Source organism: Tachypleus tridentatus, chromosome 13 (genome assembly GCF_004210375.1).
Source record: "Tachypleus tridentatus isolate NWPU-2018 chromosome 13, ASM421037v1, whole genome shotgun sequence".
In the NCBI taxonomy this organism is placed as follows: domain Eukaryota; kingdom Metazoa; phylum Arthropoda; class Merostomata; order Xiphosura; family Limulidae; genus Tachypleus; species Tachypleus tridentatus.
Window position 1 is genome coordinate 158,283,412 of NC_134837.1, and position 21,714 is coordinate 158,305,125.

At 33.4% G+C, this 21,714-nt stretch overlaps 1 protein-coding gene across 1 annotated transcript; it reads left to right on the forward strand.

Moving 5' to 3' along the window:
- The first annotated feature begins 2,602 nt into the window (after positions 1-2,602).
- Positions 2,603-20,479, forward strand: LOC143236345 (cholecystokinin receptor type A-like). The gene is made up of 5 exons (XM_076474619.1): positions 2,603-3,017; positions 13,495-13,707; positions 15,782-15,949; positions 18,326-18,919; positions 20,451-20,479. The coding sequence occupies exons 1-5, from the start codon at positions 2,603-2,605 to the stop codon at positions 20,477-20,479; spliced, it is 1,419 nt and encodes a 472-aa protein (XP_076330734.1).
- The last annotated feature ends 1,235 nt before the right edge of the window (positions 20,480-21,714 follow it).

Sequence of the window (21,714 nt, forward strand, 5' to 3'; positions counted from 1 at the left end):
CTATTAAATTAGAGATCGCTAACGCAGATAGCTCTCATGTAACTTTGTGAGAAATTCAAAACAAACAAACCTTTTTAACTAACCTCATTATCTTTTTGAACTGTTCATCCGAAGCTAATTTTCTGATCTGAAGCCTAACAAAAACTTACCACAAATATAACAGAATCTGTTTGGGTTATTTTCACAACCTTTTGTTGCATAGCGACGAAGAAATAATATTGAAAGGAAAAGTAAATAATGTACAAGTGCACTCACGCACAAATTATTAACCGTTTATAGATTAGTGGTATATTTCTCGTGGATTTTAAAACGTTTGATAAGGTGCTCACGTCGCGATTGGTCTACAGTGTTCTGATGTCGATGGTTGTCAACATTTTCATCATAAAAAATGTGAACCGATATTAACGAAAACGATTCACTTATGCAAAAGAACAAATGACATTTAGTGAAAAATCTGTACGTGATAGAAAAAAGAAGAATCACTTTCGGTTTTAGCGTACATGAATTATTGTAGAACATTGAAAAATTTCAAGACAATAAAATAATCGCAGACCTGTGAGCCAATGAAAAAACAACTAAAGATATAATATGTCTTTTCTCCTCTTTTATCTGTACTTGATATTTGTTTTTACCATCAGAGAGTAGTTTAATAAAACTTTAAGAATTTTATCTGACAACCACTGGTGAGGCATGAAAAGAGACATCTATCAAAGAAAAGTTATTAAACTTACTTCTTACATCATACTGGTCTTCTGTCATTTTGATTTTCAAAGTTATTAAGCACCACCAGGGATAATCAAAACTAAACCTTTCCAGATCTTATTTAAGGTTGTAAGATAATTCCAGTATGTGAAATTAGAAGTTGCTCTTCATCTGAAATTAAAACAGTTAAAAATATAAACAGCATTAAAATACAAAACAAAATTTACTTTGCTAGTGTTTACCCTGTCACCATTAAGAATAATTTATCTAATGGATATACTTGTTAAAAATTAACTCTGTTATGCTGAAAGTTCATCACTTACGCATTTTATTAATTAATTATTAACACAGACAGTATTTAAATAACCTTCGAGCATTGAATTATTTAAATAACAAGTCTAAAAAGCCGAGAAAGTAAAAAACAACAAGTTTCTTGCATATCAACACTCGCAAGTAAAAACAGTTTTAAAAGTTATATTTATATATCGTTTTTAATAAGAGTAAAATATACTCGTCTGTTTGTCGCAGATCATTTAGTATTCTTTTTCATGTTTAAATGGAACCTGGAATATGAAAAGGCAAATAAAAATTGGAAAAAAAATTCATTAGTTACGATTTATATATTTTTTCCACATATAAGTTTTCTGCAAATATTTAATGTTGTTTATTTTAACTGTAAAAAAACGCAGCAGGTAAACACTTTCTGTTGAACAGCTACCCAGTGTCGGAAAGGCGATAAGTTAGTCTGGATATTTTTTAATTCTTCTTAGCTATGACACCAACTGAACATTAGGTTTAAGAGAGCGAAATTGAATTGTAGAAATGCAACGTTTTAGTTGTCGGAAAATATAAAATTGGAAATCGCTGATTTCTTCCAGGATCTGTTGTGAAAAGTAGTTCTTTGTCCATTGGAAACAGCCAATCGAGATGTTCGATAAACACCTGCAATTATTCGAAGCATAATCGATATTAGTATATTACTTCTTATACGTAAGATCGATTTTTTTCATCACTGGCATCCTTCATATTGTCCTTGGTAAAAAATTGATACAACTGACACATAGAACATGTTATTAATTGCTTATTAGGATATATAAAATGAAATCAAATCGCTGAACACAAAAGTTAAAAAGATCAACGGATGGATTTAAAGAAACTTAAGATTCAAACCATCTTGTTTATTATCAGGTTATTTCTGAAATGGTGAAATGTTTCCGTTAATCTATAAGAAATAACCTTTATTTATTCATATACAAGGGCTATTTGTGCTCTGCCCACCACAGGTATCGAAACCCGATTTTTATCTGTAAATCCGCAGAAATACAGTTGTGCCAGAGGGGCCTCATATTTGTATTTCTATTTAACTTTACAGAGGTGACTGATAAAAAAAACATTTGCTTAATACACGTTTTTTATTTTAAAAACGTGTTGTAACGTGATTGTGATTGGTCAACAACTGAGCAATTACGTGACGCATTAACGACGCATGGATAAAAGCGAGGCTGCTCTATCCGTTCATCATGTTGTTTCGCAGCTTGGAAGAGAAGTGTAGCATTACAAAGAATCAAGAAGAGAATTTCTTTTGGCAGCTTACCGTTATCATATTCTACTTCCGAACTAACTTATAAATAACCAAACTCAATCCCAGTCTCAAGATATAAGAGAGAGAGAGAGAAAAAAAACCCAACAATAGTAGTAGATCCGTAACAAAATACCTTTAAACCTTAAGTATTATGGTGTAATATCAACCCGTAATTACAAAATGAGTATTATGGTGTAATATCAACCCATTATTACAAAAACATATATTTCGGTGTATTTTTTATCAAGTTAATATTTGAAGAAACATTTAATTATAATATATTTAGATCAATTTAAACGCAAAAAAAATAAAACAGACATGAAGATGTTTGAAGCAAATGATTCTGTAGAATATTCTGTCTTTCTAATTAACACCTCTGTATCCGAAAATGAGTTCTCAGAGCATACCAGTAAAACTTTCTCGTCAGGGGATACAGATAACATTACAAACTCCTCCCATCTGATCACACAGATTGGTTTGTCAACAGCAGACATCACAAAAAGCGTACTTTACTTATTAATATTCATCTTCGCCGTACTTGGCAACGTATTAGTCATCGTGACTCTAGCTCAGAACAAGAGGATGAGAACAGTTACTAACGTATTCCTGATGAACCTGGCTATCAGTGATCTGCTACTCGGAGTGTTCTGTATGCCTTTCACCTTAGTTGGTAGTTTGTTGAGGAACTTCATTTTTGGTGACGTCATGTGTCGTCTTATTCCATACCTTCAAGGTGTGTATAGATTATCTTATATCTATACTTATGTCTTATAAAGTTATACAATTGGACATTACTTAAATATTCTATATAAATAGTTTAGTTATATATATATACATATATATATATATTATAACCATAATACTTTTATTATATTTATTTAAATTATATTTAATTTCACAATATATATATATATATATTAAAAAATTAAAACTACAACCTATAATAACTTACTTTTCATAAAAGTTTTGTTTGTTTTTCTTTAAACACGAAACTGCACACTTGCTATTTGTGTTTTGTCCACCGTAGGAATTGAACCGTAAATTTTAATGTCATAAGCCCCATGTTTACCGTTGAGACACTAGGAAGCGCTGATGGGATCAGTATTTGTGTTGTTGTTTTTTTACCTTGATGACACCTAGTTATTATAGATCGTGTTAAAGTTCTTTAAGAACCATTTTCATAAATATTTTAAACTTTTCAAATTAAATTTAGCAAAAGTAATATCTTAGAATTATTTGTATAATTCGTATATGTAATTTCATAAAGAGCAGGAAACTTTTAAAACCAAAGACGTACATTCATATATATATAAATACAAAATATTTATTTTGTAGATATATAAAATACAAAATAAAACAAAACATTATAATGATATTGAAATTCAAAATGACTATTATATTGCAAATTCTCATTGTCATCCTTAAGTCATAATGGATAATATTTGTGGTCATTGCATTCAAATGAGTTAGGGATATTTCACCTATCAGACAAGATATGTTGATTTAAAACTCGACAGCAACTAAGAATAATCACTTAAGGGACAAAAACTAAATACTTGAACCCACAACGGCTCAACTCCTAGTGTATGAAGCTAGTGTTTAGCGTGATAAGTCCTCAGAGTTACACATTAAACAGTTTTGTTGTTTTGATAGCCTGGTGAAATATTTAAGAAAATAAGCGGTTATTAAGGAAATATACTTTGTAGCATGAAATTGTAGCTAGAAAAATGAAACGAAACAATAACCCCAAATAATTTTTAACAACAAATAACAATCATTATAAAATAAGTAGTTGTCGTTCAAAATAGACTTTTACGCTTGACGTCTCGGATTTTCATTTAATAATAGAGCATAATAAAGTTGAAAGTACACACTGAAAACTTGTAATTGTAAGCGAATGGGTAACGAAAAACACACTAGTTAAGGCTTTATAACACATCCATTACCAAAACAGTTTTAACATTTTGTGATCACATTAGTCCAGTAGAGCCAATAAAAGACTGTCTCTGATTAAACATTGGTCTGAAGAGGATGCGTGAAAGCGTTGTTTATTCGTGTATAAACTTGTTTTTCTGTAACAGTGGAGCTAAGCTTTACCTTAATAGAGAACATGCGCCATGACATGTTCTCTAGAAGGAAAATATTTATTTCTTAAGGATACACTTTAGCTAATGATGCTATTATGAAGAAGAAAAATAAAACTTGTTTATCTCGTTTCAAATATTTTTAAACGTTCTGGAGTATTATAGGGATGAAGGAAGCATGGCTTAGTGATTGATTTTCCCAAGCTACTGTTGAAAAGGTCCAAGTTTTGTGCCACAGTTAATAGCTAAATACGCTCCGGATTTTACTGTTTTGTGCAAGTTATATTTGTCATATTCGATCTTCGCTGTTGGGCCAAGAATAGTCGTATAAGTAGCAGATACTGGTTACAAGAACTTTCAATCCATTAGCAGTTTTAAATAAGGAATCTCCACTTTTGAGTCTGAAGCGTGTAAACTTATCCATATTTAACCAATTTCTTGTATAATGCGCCGTTCAGATTGAAAATATTGTATACAAATGACAGTTTACGTTCATTCCAAAGCTTGTGCGTGAAAAGTATGTTTTTAGTGCGACATTTTTTGTTATATTTAGAAGACACTCTGTTGTGTGCATCCACACGTTTCTGCTGTTTGTGCTAAGTAATTTATTTACTTTAATACTAACAATTAAAGTGGTATTCACTACAAATTTAATTATTAGCTTACATTTAAAAGTTTAATTATTTATAAATTTAAAATATGCCTGAAAAATATTCTTTCTCTGGCAAAAGTTTTTACATGGGATCATGGGACAAAAACTGGTGCAATTCTGAATTATAATACACCATTAAATAATATACGAGACATGTTGATTGCTTTCTTCATTTAACAAGTTTAAAAACTCAAGTTATGTGAGAAAATCTTAAATGAAACAAGAAAATGAAGCATTATGTTTACCACTGTTATAAAACGAAACCAATACCTAGTTTAGACTTGGTTTGCGTACTGAAAAACAAAGAAAATCAACACAACCTGTGTTATTACAGTCACTGAATTTAGATTAATAGAAAATAAAATCAACAGTAAAATGTGATTTGTTCTCAGTATACTTAATAAAGAACATTTACTATTACGGGTACTCTAGAAGGACAGCATTTAGTTTTTAAGGATATACTTTAGATAATGCTACCATTATAAGAAAGATAAAGAAAACATGTTATATTACACTATGTAGCAACATTTGTACTTTTTCAAGTTACTGGGCAGAAAGTGTAATTTTCCAACTGCTTATGCCTAAAGTAAATGGAAGAGACATATTTTTATCTTTAAACTTTGCTTTTGTGACCTGGGTAATGAAATTTTCAAATTTACTCATTTTCCAGAACATACCAGGTAGATTCAGTGCTGAGTAACTGATAAAGAATTTTCTCGAACTTACAAGAATTTTCGAGAACTTTTCAGAATGTTGTAGAAGCCTCAGTATCCGTCCGGGAATAAGTATCCGTCTCTTCCCCTGGCTCATTCGGTACACCTTAAAGAGGAATACAACAGTGTCAAGACCTTGAAGTATGATGAGTATGGCTGGAAGGTTATCGGAGACTTCAAAATAGTGGCATTCCTGATGGGTCTCCAAGGAGGCCTTACCAAGCTTCTCTGTTATCTTTGCCTTTGGGACAGCAGGGACTCTGCAGCGCACTACAACAAGAAGCACTAGTGGACCTCCAGAAGGTGTTGTTCCCACCATTGCACATAAAATTGGGTCTTATGAAACAATGTGTCACAGCTCTTGATAAGGAGTCTGCAGCCTTCAAGTACATTCGAGAGTTCTTCCCTAAGCTGTCTGAAGCAAAGGTCAAAGCTGGTGTCTTCGTTGGACTACAAATAAAGAAGATCCTGGAGTGCACAGAATTCCCCAAGAAGCTCAGAAGGAAGGGAAAAAAAACTTGTGGCAGCTTTGTCGCAGTGGTTCAGGGCTTCTTGGGCAATCACAAGGTCGAAAATTATGTGAAACTGGTTGAGACTCTGGTGAAGAGCTACGGCAAAATGGGCTGCAGGATATCCATGAAAGTCCATATTCTTGACGCTCATTTTGATAAATTCAAGAACATGGAAGTATACTAAGAGGAGCGAGGCGAGCGCTTTCACCAAGATATACTGGACTTTGAAAGCCACTACCAAGGAGTGTATAACAAAAACATGATGGAAAACTATATTTGAAGGCTGATACGTGAATGTGATTGGCATTACAGTTGCAAATCTCGAAAAACTACTTCTAAACATTTTTGTTCATTTTTGTATAACTTTAGCATAAATACATGTAAATCTTGATTCATATGTTGTTTTATTCAGACCTTATGTAAATAAAAAGGTGCAAATTTGCACATTTTTACATAGAAAATAGGTTAATTTCTAAATTTCATTATCCAGGTCACAAAAGCAAATATTGAAGAGAATAATGGCCATTTTCTGTACTTTTACAACATATGCAATTAAGAAATGACACATACTATCAGGTTACATAGTGTTGTAGTATTTACTGATATGTTGTAACAAGTATCTTATTTCAATAAAGTACCTTTCAGGTAATAACGTAAGATACATATAAAACTGTAGAAACGTGCTGTATTCTTAAAAGATAGATAAAAGAGAAGAATGAGAACGGAAGAAAATATCATAACATGAGAAAAAGAAAAACGTGAAAAGTAAACCAGCCAAAGGATAGAAACATTGTGTCTCAAAATGACAAAAATAAGTAAGACGATCATTGAAATTGGAGTAAAATATTTAGTGTAATTTGAAAGAAATAAGTAAGACGATGATTGAAATTGGAGTAAAAGATTTGATGTAATTTAAAAGAAGTAAAAGAGTAAGTAAGACTATGATTGAAATTGAAGTAAAAGATTTGATGTATTTTTAAAGAAGTAAGACTATGATTGAAATTGGAGTAAAAGATTTGGTGTAATTTAAAAGAAATAAGTAAGACGATGATTGAAATTGAAGTAAAAGATTTGATGTAATTTAAAAGAAGTAAGTAAGACTATGATTGAAATTGGAGTAAAAGATTTGGTGTAATTTAAAAGGAATTACCACAAAAGAACTAAAATTGTGAATTATGATGAACTTACGAAAGCTGGAAACATCTTTAAAAATATTATATATATATATATTGAAAAACACACATCAGTAATTAAATATTATTAAAAATATTGGAACCAAAAGACATCGAAATTGAGGTTTCCTGAATTGTGTACGACAGTCATTTGTTTCCATAGTTACGTATTGTCAGAATTAGATCTTGTTGATATTTGTGGTTGGGAAATGTTTCCTCCTAACGGTGGACTACAACATATGGATAAAGAATACGTTACAGGTTATTAGAACCAGTATTAATAAAAATGTAAGGTGTTGTCACAAAATAAACACTAATCTCCAAAGGGTGAAGATGTGATGAAGAGCGTAAGCTGGATACCGTGTACAGTTTCAACTAAATTTATACAAAATAAATATTTGAAATTATTAATGACATCTGACCGATTTAACATTAGTGAGTTATCATTTTTTAACAAAGCAACATGAATTTGGTAAGACAACTAATAACAAAATTTTGAATTCTTACGTCAAATTAAGTAAATTTACAAGAATATTATTTCTAATCGTTTTGAATTTTAGAGTATTCTGTGGCTGTAATATGTTCGAGTTTTGTCTTAATTACTATGATATGAGGAAGGAACTTACTTCCTTAGGTTTGAATTTAATTTTCATTTGTATATATATGTCTTCGACGTTATTAGTGAGCATTTTAATTTCAATCCATTTTAATAAAGCGTACTTATAAGTACCAATGCGTTATTTAGATGTTAAGGTGTTGAGAATGATATGGATTTTGTTTGTTTGTCTTATGAATTTCGCGCAAAGCCACACGAGGAGTATCTGTGTTAGCTGTCCCAAATGTTGCAATATAAGACTAGAGGGAAGGCAGCTACTCATCACCACCCACCGCCAACTCTTTAACTGCTTTTTTACCAATGAATAGTGGGATTAACCGTAACGGTATTATGCCACCATAGTTGAAAGGGCGAGCAGGTTCGGAGACTTAAATTCCCTCTCCGCCAAAGATGCTCTCCTTTTCTGCCGTGGGTTTTTTTAGATGGGATGATTAATTCCTCTATCTATTGATAAAAGAGTATCCCAAGAATTGGTGGTGGGTAGGGAAGACGAGCATGCACTCCCACTAATCTTTCAGTACTACATTAACTTTGCGCAAAATTCAGACCAAACCACTTACTTTTTCGTTTGGTTCGTGTAATGTACGCTCAGCATGGCCAGGTGGTTAAGGTGGTCAACTCGTAATATGAGATTGGCAGGTTCGAATCCACGTCGCATCGAACGTGCTCATCTTTTCAGCAGTGGGAGCGTTATAATTTGGTGGTCAATCCCACCATTCGTTGGTAAAAGAGTAATCCAAGAGTTGGCAATGGGTAGTGATGATTAGATGTTTTCCCTCTAGTCATTCACTTCTAAATTAGGGACGGCTAGCACAGATAGCCCTAGTATAGCTTTGCGCGAAATTCGAAGACGAACAATAGTATTATGTTGTTGAGTGTAACTAAGCACAAAGCTACACAAAGCGGCTATTTGTGCTATGCCCACTACGGTTATCAAAACCCGATTTCTAGCAGTATAAATTCGCAGACATACCGCTGAATGTCTAAATTTACTAAAACTGTGACAAGTTCAACATCTTAACAACATTTACGTACAACATTTTATACGTAACGTTTACTTATTTATTACAATCTTTATTTTACTGGTGTTTTTATAAGCAGAAAGTTATAGAATGGGCTATGGGAGTTCTGCATATCGGTAGGAATTGAACTATGGATATCAACAGCGTTAGCCTATAAACCTTTCACCGTAAGACTACGATAATTATACGTCAGGTGTATTTTTAAAAGTTAAAAAGTTTCACGTCTCACCTAAGTTAAATTTGAAATGTGTATATCTATATACTATTCACCGTCTGTGCTGTGTCCTCAGTGTGGAGACGCACCAATAATTTTAAATTTATAAGCTATAGGCTTACCGCTTTCCTACTTGGGGACTGTAAATCAAAAGCAAAAGAACCTTCTATTTTTTTAATAGCTGGCCAGCAACAGTTAGGCATACGAGAACCATACATTGGTATCTCTTAAACAAATTAACCCAGGTATAATGACCATCAATTTTTAATTTTGGTAAATAATACTTATTTATAAGAATTAGATCAAATACTTTAACTGGTTTCGAAGAACAATAAATTTCATTCAAAAGAGACATTTGTTTTTGCTCGCAGGAAAAAGATTATTTATTACTATTCAGAAATCTTACCATTCGTTACTGTTATCGATAAAGCATACCTCATACATACATAATTACTTAATGTTCGAGCTTCAGTTGCACTTTATCAAGTATTTAAATTAAACATGCTATATTATAAAATCACAACACAACTGTGGTGATCAATAAATAAGACCCGGCATGGCCTGGTGGTTAAGGCACTTGATTCGTAATCTGAGGGTCACGGGTTCAATTCCCCGTCACACCAAACATGCTCGCTCTTTCAGCCATAATAGCGTTATACTGTGCGGTCAATTCGACTATTCGTTGGTAAAAGAGTAGTCCAAGAGTTGGCAGTGGGTGATGATGACTGACTGCCTTCCCTCTAGTCTTACACTACTACACTAGGAACAGCTTGCGCAGATAGCCCTCGTGTGACTTTGCGCGAAATTCAAAACAATCAATAAATAAAAGAAGTGAAAATGTGTGCAAATCTATCTTCTAACTAAATTAAATGAGAAGAAAAATACAAGACTTCACGAAACAGCTTACAGTTTTGAAGCAAATTCTAATGTGCCTTCTTTAGAAAATCAATAAATGCAAAATATATTTCAGATTTCATTAACAAGAGTCTCCTGCCGGGACAGCGGTGAGCCTTCGGGTTTACAATGCTAAAATCAGGGATTTGCTATAAGAACTCATTCATTAACCAGTAAATCATTATGTGAGCGTATGACTCCTAAAGTACTAGTAGATGGTAATTTATACTTAGAAGTCTACCAAATCAAAGACACCAAAATGCAAATAAGCACTTACTGATAATTGCTTTTTATCATTTCGCTTATGTTCTTTGCAAAATTGTTTTTTTCTTATTCATAAGAACAAGAGCAATCATTCAACGATTACAATGATTGATTTTCAATGATTACATTGTTCAATTTTAACGAAATCCTTTTGTGCTATTCTAGTTGCCCCCCGCTAGTACAGCGGTATGTCTCCGGATCTCCAACGTCAAAATCAGGGGTTCGAGTCTCCTCCGTGGGCTCAGCAGATAGCCCGCTGTGGCTTTGTTCTAAGAAAACACACACAAACACGCTATTCTAGTTCGTCCAAGATACGATTAGATGGGATTGTTAAGGGGAATATATTGTAAATTACTTAATGAACTGCCCCCCGCTAGTACAGCAGTATGTCTCCGGATTTACAACGCTAAAATCAGGGGTTCGATTCCCCTCGGTGGGCTGAGCAGATAGCCCTTTGTGGCTTTGCTATACGAAAAACACACAAACACACACTTAATGAACTAGGGCAACATATGCTAAATAATATTTCTTAATATCTTGTACAGTTTTTCTTAGTATGTAACATTTCCCACACTGAGCCTAGAATGGTTAATTGGGGGGAGGAGGTCATTTCGAAAACGCTGATTTAGGGTTAATTTGATAAATTTTGATGTACAAAACTTCTAAATCTAGTAAATAAAAGTGAAATACAAAATATTAACGAAAATATGACAAGGTTTGGATTATGCTACGGTGGGACCATACTGGGCATTATGCCATCTTTTTTTTTTATATTTACTCTTTATTTGCAGTAATAGCATTTTAAATTTCATAATTGCTCGGGAAATTATCTTTTGATGTATTGTGCATCTGCTTAAACTTCATCTTTGGGCTTTACTATGTTGTTAATTTCACAAAATATTGAATATTATTGTTTCTTATATATGGTTAGGATCCCCCTATTTGAAGATAACAGTAATATTTTTCCTATTTTACTTTGTTTTTCGTGTTTTACTGTCAACGCTTGTTTTGTTTGTTTGTTTTTGAATTTCGCGCAAAGCTACACGAGGGCTATCTGCGATAGCCGTCCCTAATTTAGTAGAGTAAGGTTGCAGGGAAGACAGCTAGTCATCACCACCCACTGCCAACTTTTGAGCTACTACTTTACCAACGAATAGTAGGCTTGACCGTCACGTTATAACACCCGCACGGCTGAAAGGGCGAGCATGTTTGGTGTGACGGAGATTCGAACCCGCGACTCTCGAATGCCTTAATCACCTGGCTATGCTGAGCCCTGTCAATGCAATAATTAATTGACGAAGCTTCGATTCAGTTGTACCTGAACCTCACAGTGTCAAGCACCTTCTTTTTGTTTAATCAAAACAATCCAGACTTTTCCTAAATTACACTTTTTTATCCAAATCAAAATGCCAAGTTCATTCATGTGGCATATATTAAAGTATATATAAAAAACAAAAACAAAAAAACATGAGCAAATTCTTAGTAGCCGCGACACTTGAAATTCTTGTAGGCAAGTTTAGGGTAAATTAATTCATGAAACTTTTTGTCGTTTTTATTAGCTACATTTTTATTCACCGAGCAACACCAAGCGTGGAACGCGCATATACCCGATTCGACTCTATTAGTTATGAGGATGTCTACCAGCCTTTTCTCAAATTTAAATTATTTTAGGTTCGATTCTTCTTCTTCTTATGCCTCTTGATTCCTTAAGGAACATAGGGCCGCAAACGCTGCGGTTTCTGTAACAGGCTGGTTTTTAAGTGAGTAGGTTGTTAGCCTACTGCACAACCCCCAACCAGGAGGACATTTTTTCAGCCCATCGAGGGGAATCGAACCCCTGATTCTAGCGTTGTAAATCCGGAAACATACCGCTGGACTAGCGGGGGCCAAAAAGCGAGCATGTTTGGTGTGACAGGGATACGAACCCGTGACTTTCAGGTTACGAGTTGAGTGCCCTAACGACCTGACCATGCCTGGCCTTAGGTTAGATTAGGGTAATTTAATTTGTGATACCTTGGACTTGGTAAAATACATCAGTTAAAAGGGTTTGGTATCATGAGTCGAAAGATGTAATTAGATCTCAAATCAGCCAAAAGGTGAAAGAACTATGAGCTAAAGTTTCTACTTGGAACTCAGAGTAATTTTATGAGATATTATGCTACTGCTAAGAACCGCTCATTCTTCAGCAATGAAAAACTTGTTTCATAATTACTTTGATATTTTAAAAATAGATAATATAATCAAAGGAAGGACAAAAACGACACATTTGATTTAAAGGTCTATGATTCTGAATATTTGTTGTTAAAAAAAAAACCGATAGTCGCGTTGGAAAATGTGGATAAATATCTAGTAACCGAACACTTACAATATCGTGGTACTAAGGTATTATAAAGCATCCTGCCTTAACAGCAAAATTGAGTAAAAGATCCTTTCGCGAATGTTAGCTTCAGTTTATCAGAGAGGCAAGATAAATTACGCAGGACAATTAAGCATAAAAATAAAAGATTTGTAGGTATTTATTTAATGAGATTACCATAACAGTACTTCTCTTGAATTAAAATATTTCTTTTAATTTCGTACATATTTAAAATGATGGTCTGTTTAAGAAGATACTTTTTATTAAATACTGGATATTGTTAAAAGATATTACTTTTCAATAAGTGTAATTTAAAATGTAAAGATTAAGTTTATTAATACTGTGTATTACTGCCACACCAAACATACTCGCCCTTTCAGCCGTGGGAGCATTATAATGTTACTATTTATCCCAGTATTAGTTGGTAAAAGAGTAACTCAAGAGTTGGCGGTTGGTGGTGATGACTAACTACATTCCCTTTAGTCTTACAGTGATAAATTAGGGACGGCTAGCGCAGATAGCCCTCGTGTAGCGCGAAATTGAAAACAAACAATTTTCATATTTTTTTTCCATCTGTACAATACAATTTGATATTCAAATTTTCCAATTTTCAAAATTTCAAAATATACACTTACTGAACAGCTATATTCAGCAGTTAGACAGATAATTTTTATCTTCGTTGTTTTAAATTATTATTAATCTTTTTTACAGCCGTAACAGTTTCTGTCAGTGTTTGGACGTTGGTATCCATTTCACTCGAAAGGTTCTTCGCCATATGCCGACCATTTCGATCACGTCAATGGCAAACGATTTCTCATTCTTATAAAGTCATCATTTGCATATGGATGGTATCCCTGTTGACCATGTTACCTATTGCACTTTTAAGTCGTCTTTTACCCACCAGAACACCAGGCAAGTGCAAGAGTGAGAAATGATATATCCGTACTCTGGTACTTCAAAATTTCTTAATGAATAGCTGAGAACAAAGTATTGAAATTTTATAAAATAAAATACAGCGTTCTGCAGTATCTGATCTAGTGGTAAAATAATTACCTTATTATTAGTTCTGAATTCGTTTGAAAACTATTGTATTTTTTCATTTATTTTAAGAGGAGTTTGATGAAAATGTATTTCAAATCAATATGCAGAAAAGCACCATGAAAGCATAGTAAGAGCAAAATTACGCCAAGTGACAAAATCTGCATTAAAATATTAAAAGTATCTTACTGCAGTTCAGTTTTATAAAATCATATGACACACTTGGGTTAACTTAATAATAATAAAATAAACTACAAGATATTGTTACAGCGTTTACAATAAGAACGATTTGTTGAACGATATGACGTTTCGTTCACTGGTGCGATCATTCTCAAACACCCAAGTTTTATTGTTGATGCCAATGAGAATAATCGCGTCAACGATTGAAACGTCGTACCTGTTATGAAAAAGAAATCGTCTTTACTGTAAAAGCTATAATTTGTAATAAAATATTACTTAATCAGTACTTAAGACAAAACTACTAAAATATTACTTAATCAGTACTTAAGACAAAACTACTAAAATATTATAATGCTCTAACAACATGTAATTCAGGCCAATCAAAGCTGTTTATTTTATATATTTTGAATTACCTTTGTAAATAGCATCTTGGCATGAATTTGTTTTCTTAACATTAAGATGTTTGCACAGTTGTTACGCTTATTTAAGGCTCGGCATGGCCAGGTGGTTAAGGTATTCCGAGGATCGAGGGTTCGAATCCCTCTCACGTCAAATATTCTCCCCCTTTTAGCCGTGGGCGCGTTATAATGTGACGCTCAATCCAATTATTAGTTTATAAAAGAGTAGCCCAAAAGTTGGCGGTGGGTGGTAATGACTCGCTGCTTTACACTGCTAAACTAGAGACGTAGTGCAGAGAGCCCTCCAGTAGCTTTGTGACAAACCAAACTCTTTATTCAAGTTAAATTTAAAAACAAACCAACACAGGAAAAATATGTTAAATTTAAAATTGGAATACAAAGATAATGATAACAATTTACAAAATGAACCTAAATATACACATAGCAGTTACTTTTCGTGATAATACTGAACTTCTCTAGAGGTTAAAGTGTTTGTTAACCAATAGGAATCAAAACCCAGTTCTGAACAAATTTTCGCTTTTAATTTAGGAGGGGAAGAGTTATAATGGGATAATTAATCCTACTATTCATTGATAAAATAATAACCTTAGAGTTATGATGTATGCTGTTGATCACTCGTCTTCCTTTTGTCGGTAATAAGCAGTTAAAAACGGAAGCAAATAGCTCTAGTAGTTTAGTCATAAACAATGATAAAATTATTTTTGAAAGTAAAAACAAACATTGTTCAATAATAATGTCTTTATAAACGAGACTTATAGATGTAAGTGTAACGTTTATTAATATTATATAGTACATTGCTTGCAGCAAACTACAAAAACAAAGTTCTAAGCCAAATATTACCTTATTTATTTACAGGTGATTCTGTACCACAGTGTCATCTAGTTACAGCGATAAGAGATAAAGTATGCCAGAGTTTGGTTTAACTTGAATTGGCGAGCCAATTTTGGAGTGTCCCTAAAATATTAAATGTAATTCTACAAAATATAACGCTTGCAGATATATTATTTTTAGGATTATTGAAAATGCTTTTCAATATTTATTTTTATTTATTATTTTCCTAGAGATCAATAAAAACGTGTATTGTAAAGTTTGTGTGGCGACTGTTGCGTTTTGGTGTTTCGGTTTTAATTGAGGGATATTATGAAAAAAGTTCGTGATTTGATAATTTTGAAAAATCATTATTGTTTTAGCCCCAAACAAAGTTTTTAAACGTTAAACTGATATTCAAAATATGAGAATCTGCTTTTGAAGGATTTTACTCTAATATTAGCTCTAATGAATGTTGTTGAGTTCTTTGTATCTTAACTTTTTAAATTCAGGTCATGTTTTATTTATTCATGTCAAATAAACGTGCATTTCAGAAAAATACAAGTGTCGAGAAAAATGGCCCAATATGACGTCAGAAAAAGCCTTTAATATATACCTAGACGCTTTTTTGCTGGTCATTCCACTTGTCACCATGAGTTTGACTTATACCTGTATCATTAAAACCTTGTACTATGGAGCCCAGTTCGGGGAATTAAATACTGGTGGGTTATGATTATGATACATTTCCAAGTAATCAACTAATAAACTACTGTTGACAAATATACAATTTTTTATGCTTTATAAATCGAGATTTACTTTCCAAAAAAAAAAACCTAGTTTGCTACATTTTTCTTTAGAATGACGTATATATTTTATCAGCTGTTCTTAATAAACTGCTCAAAATTTAAAGGAACAAATACGTTTTCTTATATAATTTATCTCAGTATTACAAATGTGATAATATTTTTATCACATAATATTTTTTAGGTAATTTGCCTCATTTCAATTTCATTTGTATCCATTTTTTTAATGTGTGATGAATGGTAAAACATGGAGAAATAAAATTTTTAAAAATGACCAGTATCACCAAAACTGACATCCCATGTGAAAAAATACTTCAAACAGTTTTCATGCGTTTATTCAAGAAATGTTTGAAACACTCAATATCTAGTGTGATCTCCACAGGCCGTGACACACTCCTGACACCGATTTGGCACACTTCGAATCAGTTTATCATTGTTATCTTGGGGTATGGCAGCCCACTTCTCTACCAGGGCTTGTCAGAGTTCCTGTACATTCTGAGGAGGTTGTTGGTGTTCACTGACACCTCTCGACAAGATATCCCAACAATGTTTAATCGGATTTAAATCTGGAGATCTGGCGGGCCACTCAAAAGTTTCTATTCCTTCCTGGTCAAAAATGTTCATACACAGTCTGACGACGTGGGCTCGCACGTTATCCTGCATGGGAATGAACCCATCACTGACAGCAACAGCAAAAGGCCTTACAATGGGTTTCAGAATTTCATCTTTATATCGTCGTGTGTTCAGAGCACCCCTGTCGAGTATGAGTAAGTCCGTACGGCCACCCAAGCACATGTCTGCCCAGACCATTACAAAAACCCCTTCATAAGCTTTGACTTGCACAATGTTACAAGCGGAAATTTGCTCTCCTCGGCGTCTCCACACTTTCTCACGTCCATCATCACAAGACACAGTGAACCTGCTCTCGTCTGTCTACAGCTCGGTAGCCCATTGACGAAGTTCCCAGTCAGTAGAGGTGCTGACTCCAACCTGGCTGCACGGTGTTGCACTCTCAGAATACGCTTCTTGCAGGCCGTCTGGCTCTAAGGCGTCCTTCGCGCAGACGAATGCGAACTGTTTGGGTCAACACACGGGTTCCAGTAGAATGCTGAAGATCATTTCGCAGTGAACGAGCCGTAGTTAACCTGTCCCGCAGAGCGGTTGTTACGATGTAGCGGTTCTCTCTGGATGTTGTGCAGCGATAATGGCCATGCCCTGGTCTCCTGTCATAAGAGTTCGTTTTTTGGTAGCGTCGCCTAAGTCGATTGATGACGCTTTGTGACACACCGCCGTGCTGTGCCACCCTCCTTTGGGTCTGGCTATCCTCCAGCATCTGGACCGCCCTAACCACCTCGTTCTCTGTCAGATGGCGCCCGACTGCTTGGGTACACAAGATGAAGGTACACACCGACAAAACGAGCCACAAACGATCCATGTTGGTGTTTGTTTCGAGATTTCATGAGGAATGCATAGTTTCACGTAACGGCCCTGTATAGGGTACCTTGAGTTGTATTTTCCTTGAGTGAGAATAGTTTCGTTTGAGATGCTTCGAACTTCACTCGCAAGCTTACAAAATACATTTGTAGCCGAATGGATATGTTTTTCATACATATAATTAGTTATGACAAAAATATACTGAAATATGTACTTGTTTCTTTAATTTTTTTAGCAGTATATAATCCTATTGTTAGTTTCTATTCAGTTAATACAAGAAGTTCTGTTAGATCATTTGATGTCTACTAGCAAAAGGTGTTTATATTGATGAAATGCAAATGAATTATAAAACGTTTTAATATTTTAGTTTAGTCGCACACCTTCTTTCTGTTCCAGGTAAATATTTTATTTCTTGAAATATTTTCTTGTTGCTGATATTACACATTGAAATTTCCTAATAATTCTGAAATTGAATGGTCTTTAATGCAGGTTTACGTTTGAATTTTTTATTAACGTTTAACTGCAAATCATGTTGATTTGGGACTTATTATGTTGAAGAATAAATAGGAATATTTTCCTTTCAACTTATTTAATTATATGACTTGATAACTTATCGAGCACTAGCTTCTTAAAATTTCATTTAACGGTCTGTTTATTTAGCTTATTGAAGAGGCATCCGTTACCTAGATTGTAAGTGAACTAGTCAAAGTAAAAGCTTATTCGTTAAAAGGTTTCATGAAAAACCTTTTTTTTCTGTTAGTTATCTTTTTGTTTCTTAAATAACTGAACTGTTATTTATTATCCGTATATATTCTTTTATTATAAAGTTAGAATTTTGTTTGATTATTTACCCATTACCAGACGTCAAACCTACCAAAGGTCGTTCATGTCTACCAGTGAGGAAACATTTACTAACCAGAAGCAGAGTAGTTCGACAAAGAAACCACGCAAAACGTTCAACGATAGAAACAATTCGCCTTAAAAATATTGAACATTTACCAATGGACAACCTTCAATCAAGAAATGACACAAACACTTCAATGTCTCAATGCCTTTTCCGGCAAGAGAAAAAGAAAGGAAGAAAAATTGAGTGTCTGAAAGCCAATATGAAGAATGCCCAAAAAGACAAACGAAAAGTGGTCAAGATGTTATTCGTTGTCGTTTTGGAATTTTTCATTTGCTGGACGCCCCTTTACGTCATTAACACTTGCTCTATCTACGATCAACGCAGTCTGTACCGAAGTGTTGGGCCTAATATGATCTCAGCAATTCAGCTACTGGCCTACACTTCATCTTGCTGTAACCCTATTACATACTGCTTTATGCACAAAAATTTTCGATATGCCTTTCTGGCTGTCTTTGGACTTAGAATAAACAAAGCTCCAAGTTTCAGTCGTGCTAGTGATCTTTGTAGCTTAAACAGTGGATTCAGCAAGCAACTATCATTAGGAACAGGTAATAAAAAGTGTGATAAAATGTTTCCTTTGAAAATTCATAAGAATAACATATATTTAATACATATCTTAATCGTCTAAACGTGATTAATAATAAGACCTTACAAATAAACTTAAAATATATGTATACATAAAATGTCTCCTAGTAGCATAGCGGTTTGTCTGCGAACTTACAACACTAGAAACTGGGTTTCGATACCCATGGTAGGCAGAACACAGATAACTATGATGTAGGTTTGTGCTTAATTTGAAAACAAAGAGACATAAAACAGGGTTTTTTGTGGTCTATTAGTAGGAACAGAAGATGAGTAATGGGAGTAAAAATATATAAACAAAACCAAAAATAAATGGCAAAATATGGAAAGATTTTAATTTAGTACTCGAAGTTTGAAAAATAAAACATGAATGTTCAGTCACTTTTTTATGTACTAAAACGTTAATAGATGGCGACACTTCCAAAATGGCTCAATGGTTAGGTTTATATAAAAAAAAAAACATTGTTAAACTGCTCGGTCGGTTTCACTGCACTGATATCACGCCCACTGGAAAAAAAAAAAAATCAAATAATTTGTCGCGGCTTTCTACATTTTCAAAAAAGTATGTTATTTAATTATATGATTAGCTACGTTAAGTGAATGTGTATACTGAAAAGAACGACTAACAATTTATTTTTCAAAAAATATTTTTCTGGTTATAGTAATTAACTTTCATTCTTATTATAAAAACGATAATATATCTTCATAAGAATAAAAGCAATGCGTAATGTGTTTGTGTTTTGAAGTGAAATTCACCAAAATGTAAAGAAATATACTATAAGAGCAATAAGTTAATTGTCAGTCTAATTTAATACAAAAGTATGCATGTATATACGTTTCTTATAGAAAAGCCACATCGGCAGTTCTAAACCTTGATTTTAACGATGTAAACCCGAAAACTTACCGCTGTGGCAGCGGGGGTCCCGATATGGCCAGGGGTTAAGGCACTCGACTCGTAATTTGAGGGGCGAGAGTTCAAATCCCCCTCACACCAAACATCTTCGCTCTTTCATCCGTAGGAGCGTTATAATGTGAGGGTCAATCCATTATTCGTTGATAAAAGAATAGTTCAAGAGTTGGTGGTGGGTGGTGATGACTAGCTGCCTTTTCTCTAGTCTCACACTGCTAAATTAGGCTAGCGCAGATACCTCTCGTGTAGCTTTGCGCGAAATTCAAACTAATCCCAGCGAGGGGTTAATAAAACAGAGAATCATTAAAAGAACAAACAGTTTAAACAAAAATGTAAACATTAATTACTTCTATGAAACAGGAAAATATATATTGTTTGAAATCAAACAATTTTTTTCTTATGCAGAGCTTAGTTTTACGCAAAGTGTTTAATAAGAGTAAAAACAGATATTCATAAAACATTAAGTGTCTGTAATGATATCAAAAACAGTATAATTTATAAACAACGATTATGTTGAGTACAATAACACATGATTCTGTAGTTTGGAGATGGAAATTAACATTTTCCTTTATAATTTTTTTCTCTAGATGATTTGAAGGAAGAGACAACTGACTGATATAACGAGTCACGTAACGTCATCTAAGGTAATATTTAATAAACATTTCAGTGAAGCAAATGTTCAGATTTTGTATTTGAGAGAGGGATTGGTCAAACTCTGCATTAGAAACCTTATGAACCAGTACAGTACGTAAGAGTTTATTATTGAATTTTATGAAAACCCTAATGCTTTTTTAAATTAAAAAAAAAAAGATAGAGAAAAGAATTCAAGTTAAAAATAAGACAGAAATAAATATGAATATTTGAATCGCGACTCCCTTTGGTATCAAATTATAAAATTTGACTTATTGAAGGATTTAAAACTAAAAACATTTTACTTATATTTATGAACATTATTTCTTTTTTACCGTTTCAATGACTGTTTTTTACACCTATGTAAAATCCATCACTGATTCCTTATTTTATTATCTTCATCGATAATTATTTTTCGGGAAGTTTACCTTCAGTTTGTGTTCTAGTGTTATATGTATCGTTGCCACGACAACGTAATCTGTTCGAACAGAAGTGCACGACAACTTTTAAGAATAGCGAGAGTTGTGAAAATGTAGAATCTTGAGGAACAAAAAAACTGTGCATGTTAAAGCCTAAATAAGGGAAATGGAAGACGCTGAGACGTAAGATAGCAAATGGATGTGTTGAAGACAAGGTTTCTTCGATAACTAAAATAGTTTCCCCTAACAACGAATGTCTCTCTGTCTCACTTTCTTTACAGAAATCATATTTTAGGCTAGGAGAAAACCTTAGAGTCACGCTTCTACCAGTTATGCTAGCTTATTTTTTATCCTAAACCATAGATTAATTTTTTTAAAAAATGAACATAATTTGATATAGGACGTAATGTTTTTGTTTACTCTATTGATTTGAACAAAGTTGATTTTATGATAATTCAACGCGTAGATTAATCATAGCCATAATTTTAGTTGCATGTCAAAAGTTAAAACATTTGTTAACAATAACTTACAATAAAAGTGATATTATAACTAAATTGACTGACCGAATCTGTTATATATATATCGGTTTCAAGAAACTGTAATATACAAAGACATATTAATTTACAGAGCTCTTAATTATCTTAAAATTGCTGATGCAATACTGTTCTTTTCTGGTAATTTTATGAATTAAAAGTATGATGAGTTAACGTAATAATTACTAAAATCAACAGCTTGAACAGTTTTTGCCTCAAAGTCTTTAATTTTCTCTCTACATTTAATGAGATTAATAGAGATAACAAAG

Bases quoted from the DNA above. Each gene is read 5' to 3' on its own strand.
- LOC143236345 (XM_076474619.1), top strand. From the start codon at position 2,603: ATGAAGATGTTTGAAGCAAATGATTCTGTAGAATATTCTGTCTTTCTA. The intron at 3,018-13,494 runs GTGTGTATAGAT...TCTTTTTTACAG, and splicing joins TCTTATTCCATACCTTCAAG to CCGTAACAGTTTCTGTCAGT. The intron at 15,950-18,325 runs GTGGGTTATGAT...ACCCATTACCAG, and splicing joins GTTCGGGGAATTAAATACTG to ACGTCAAACCTACCAAAGGT.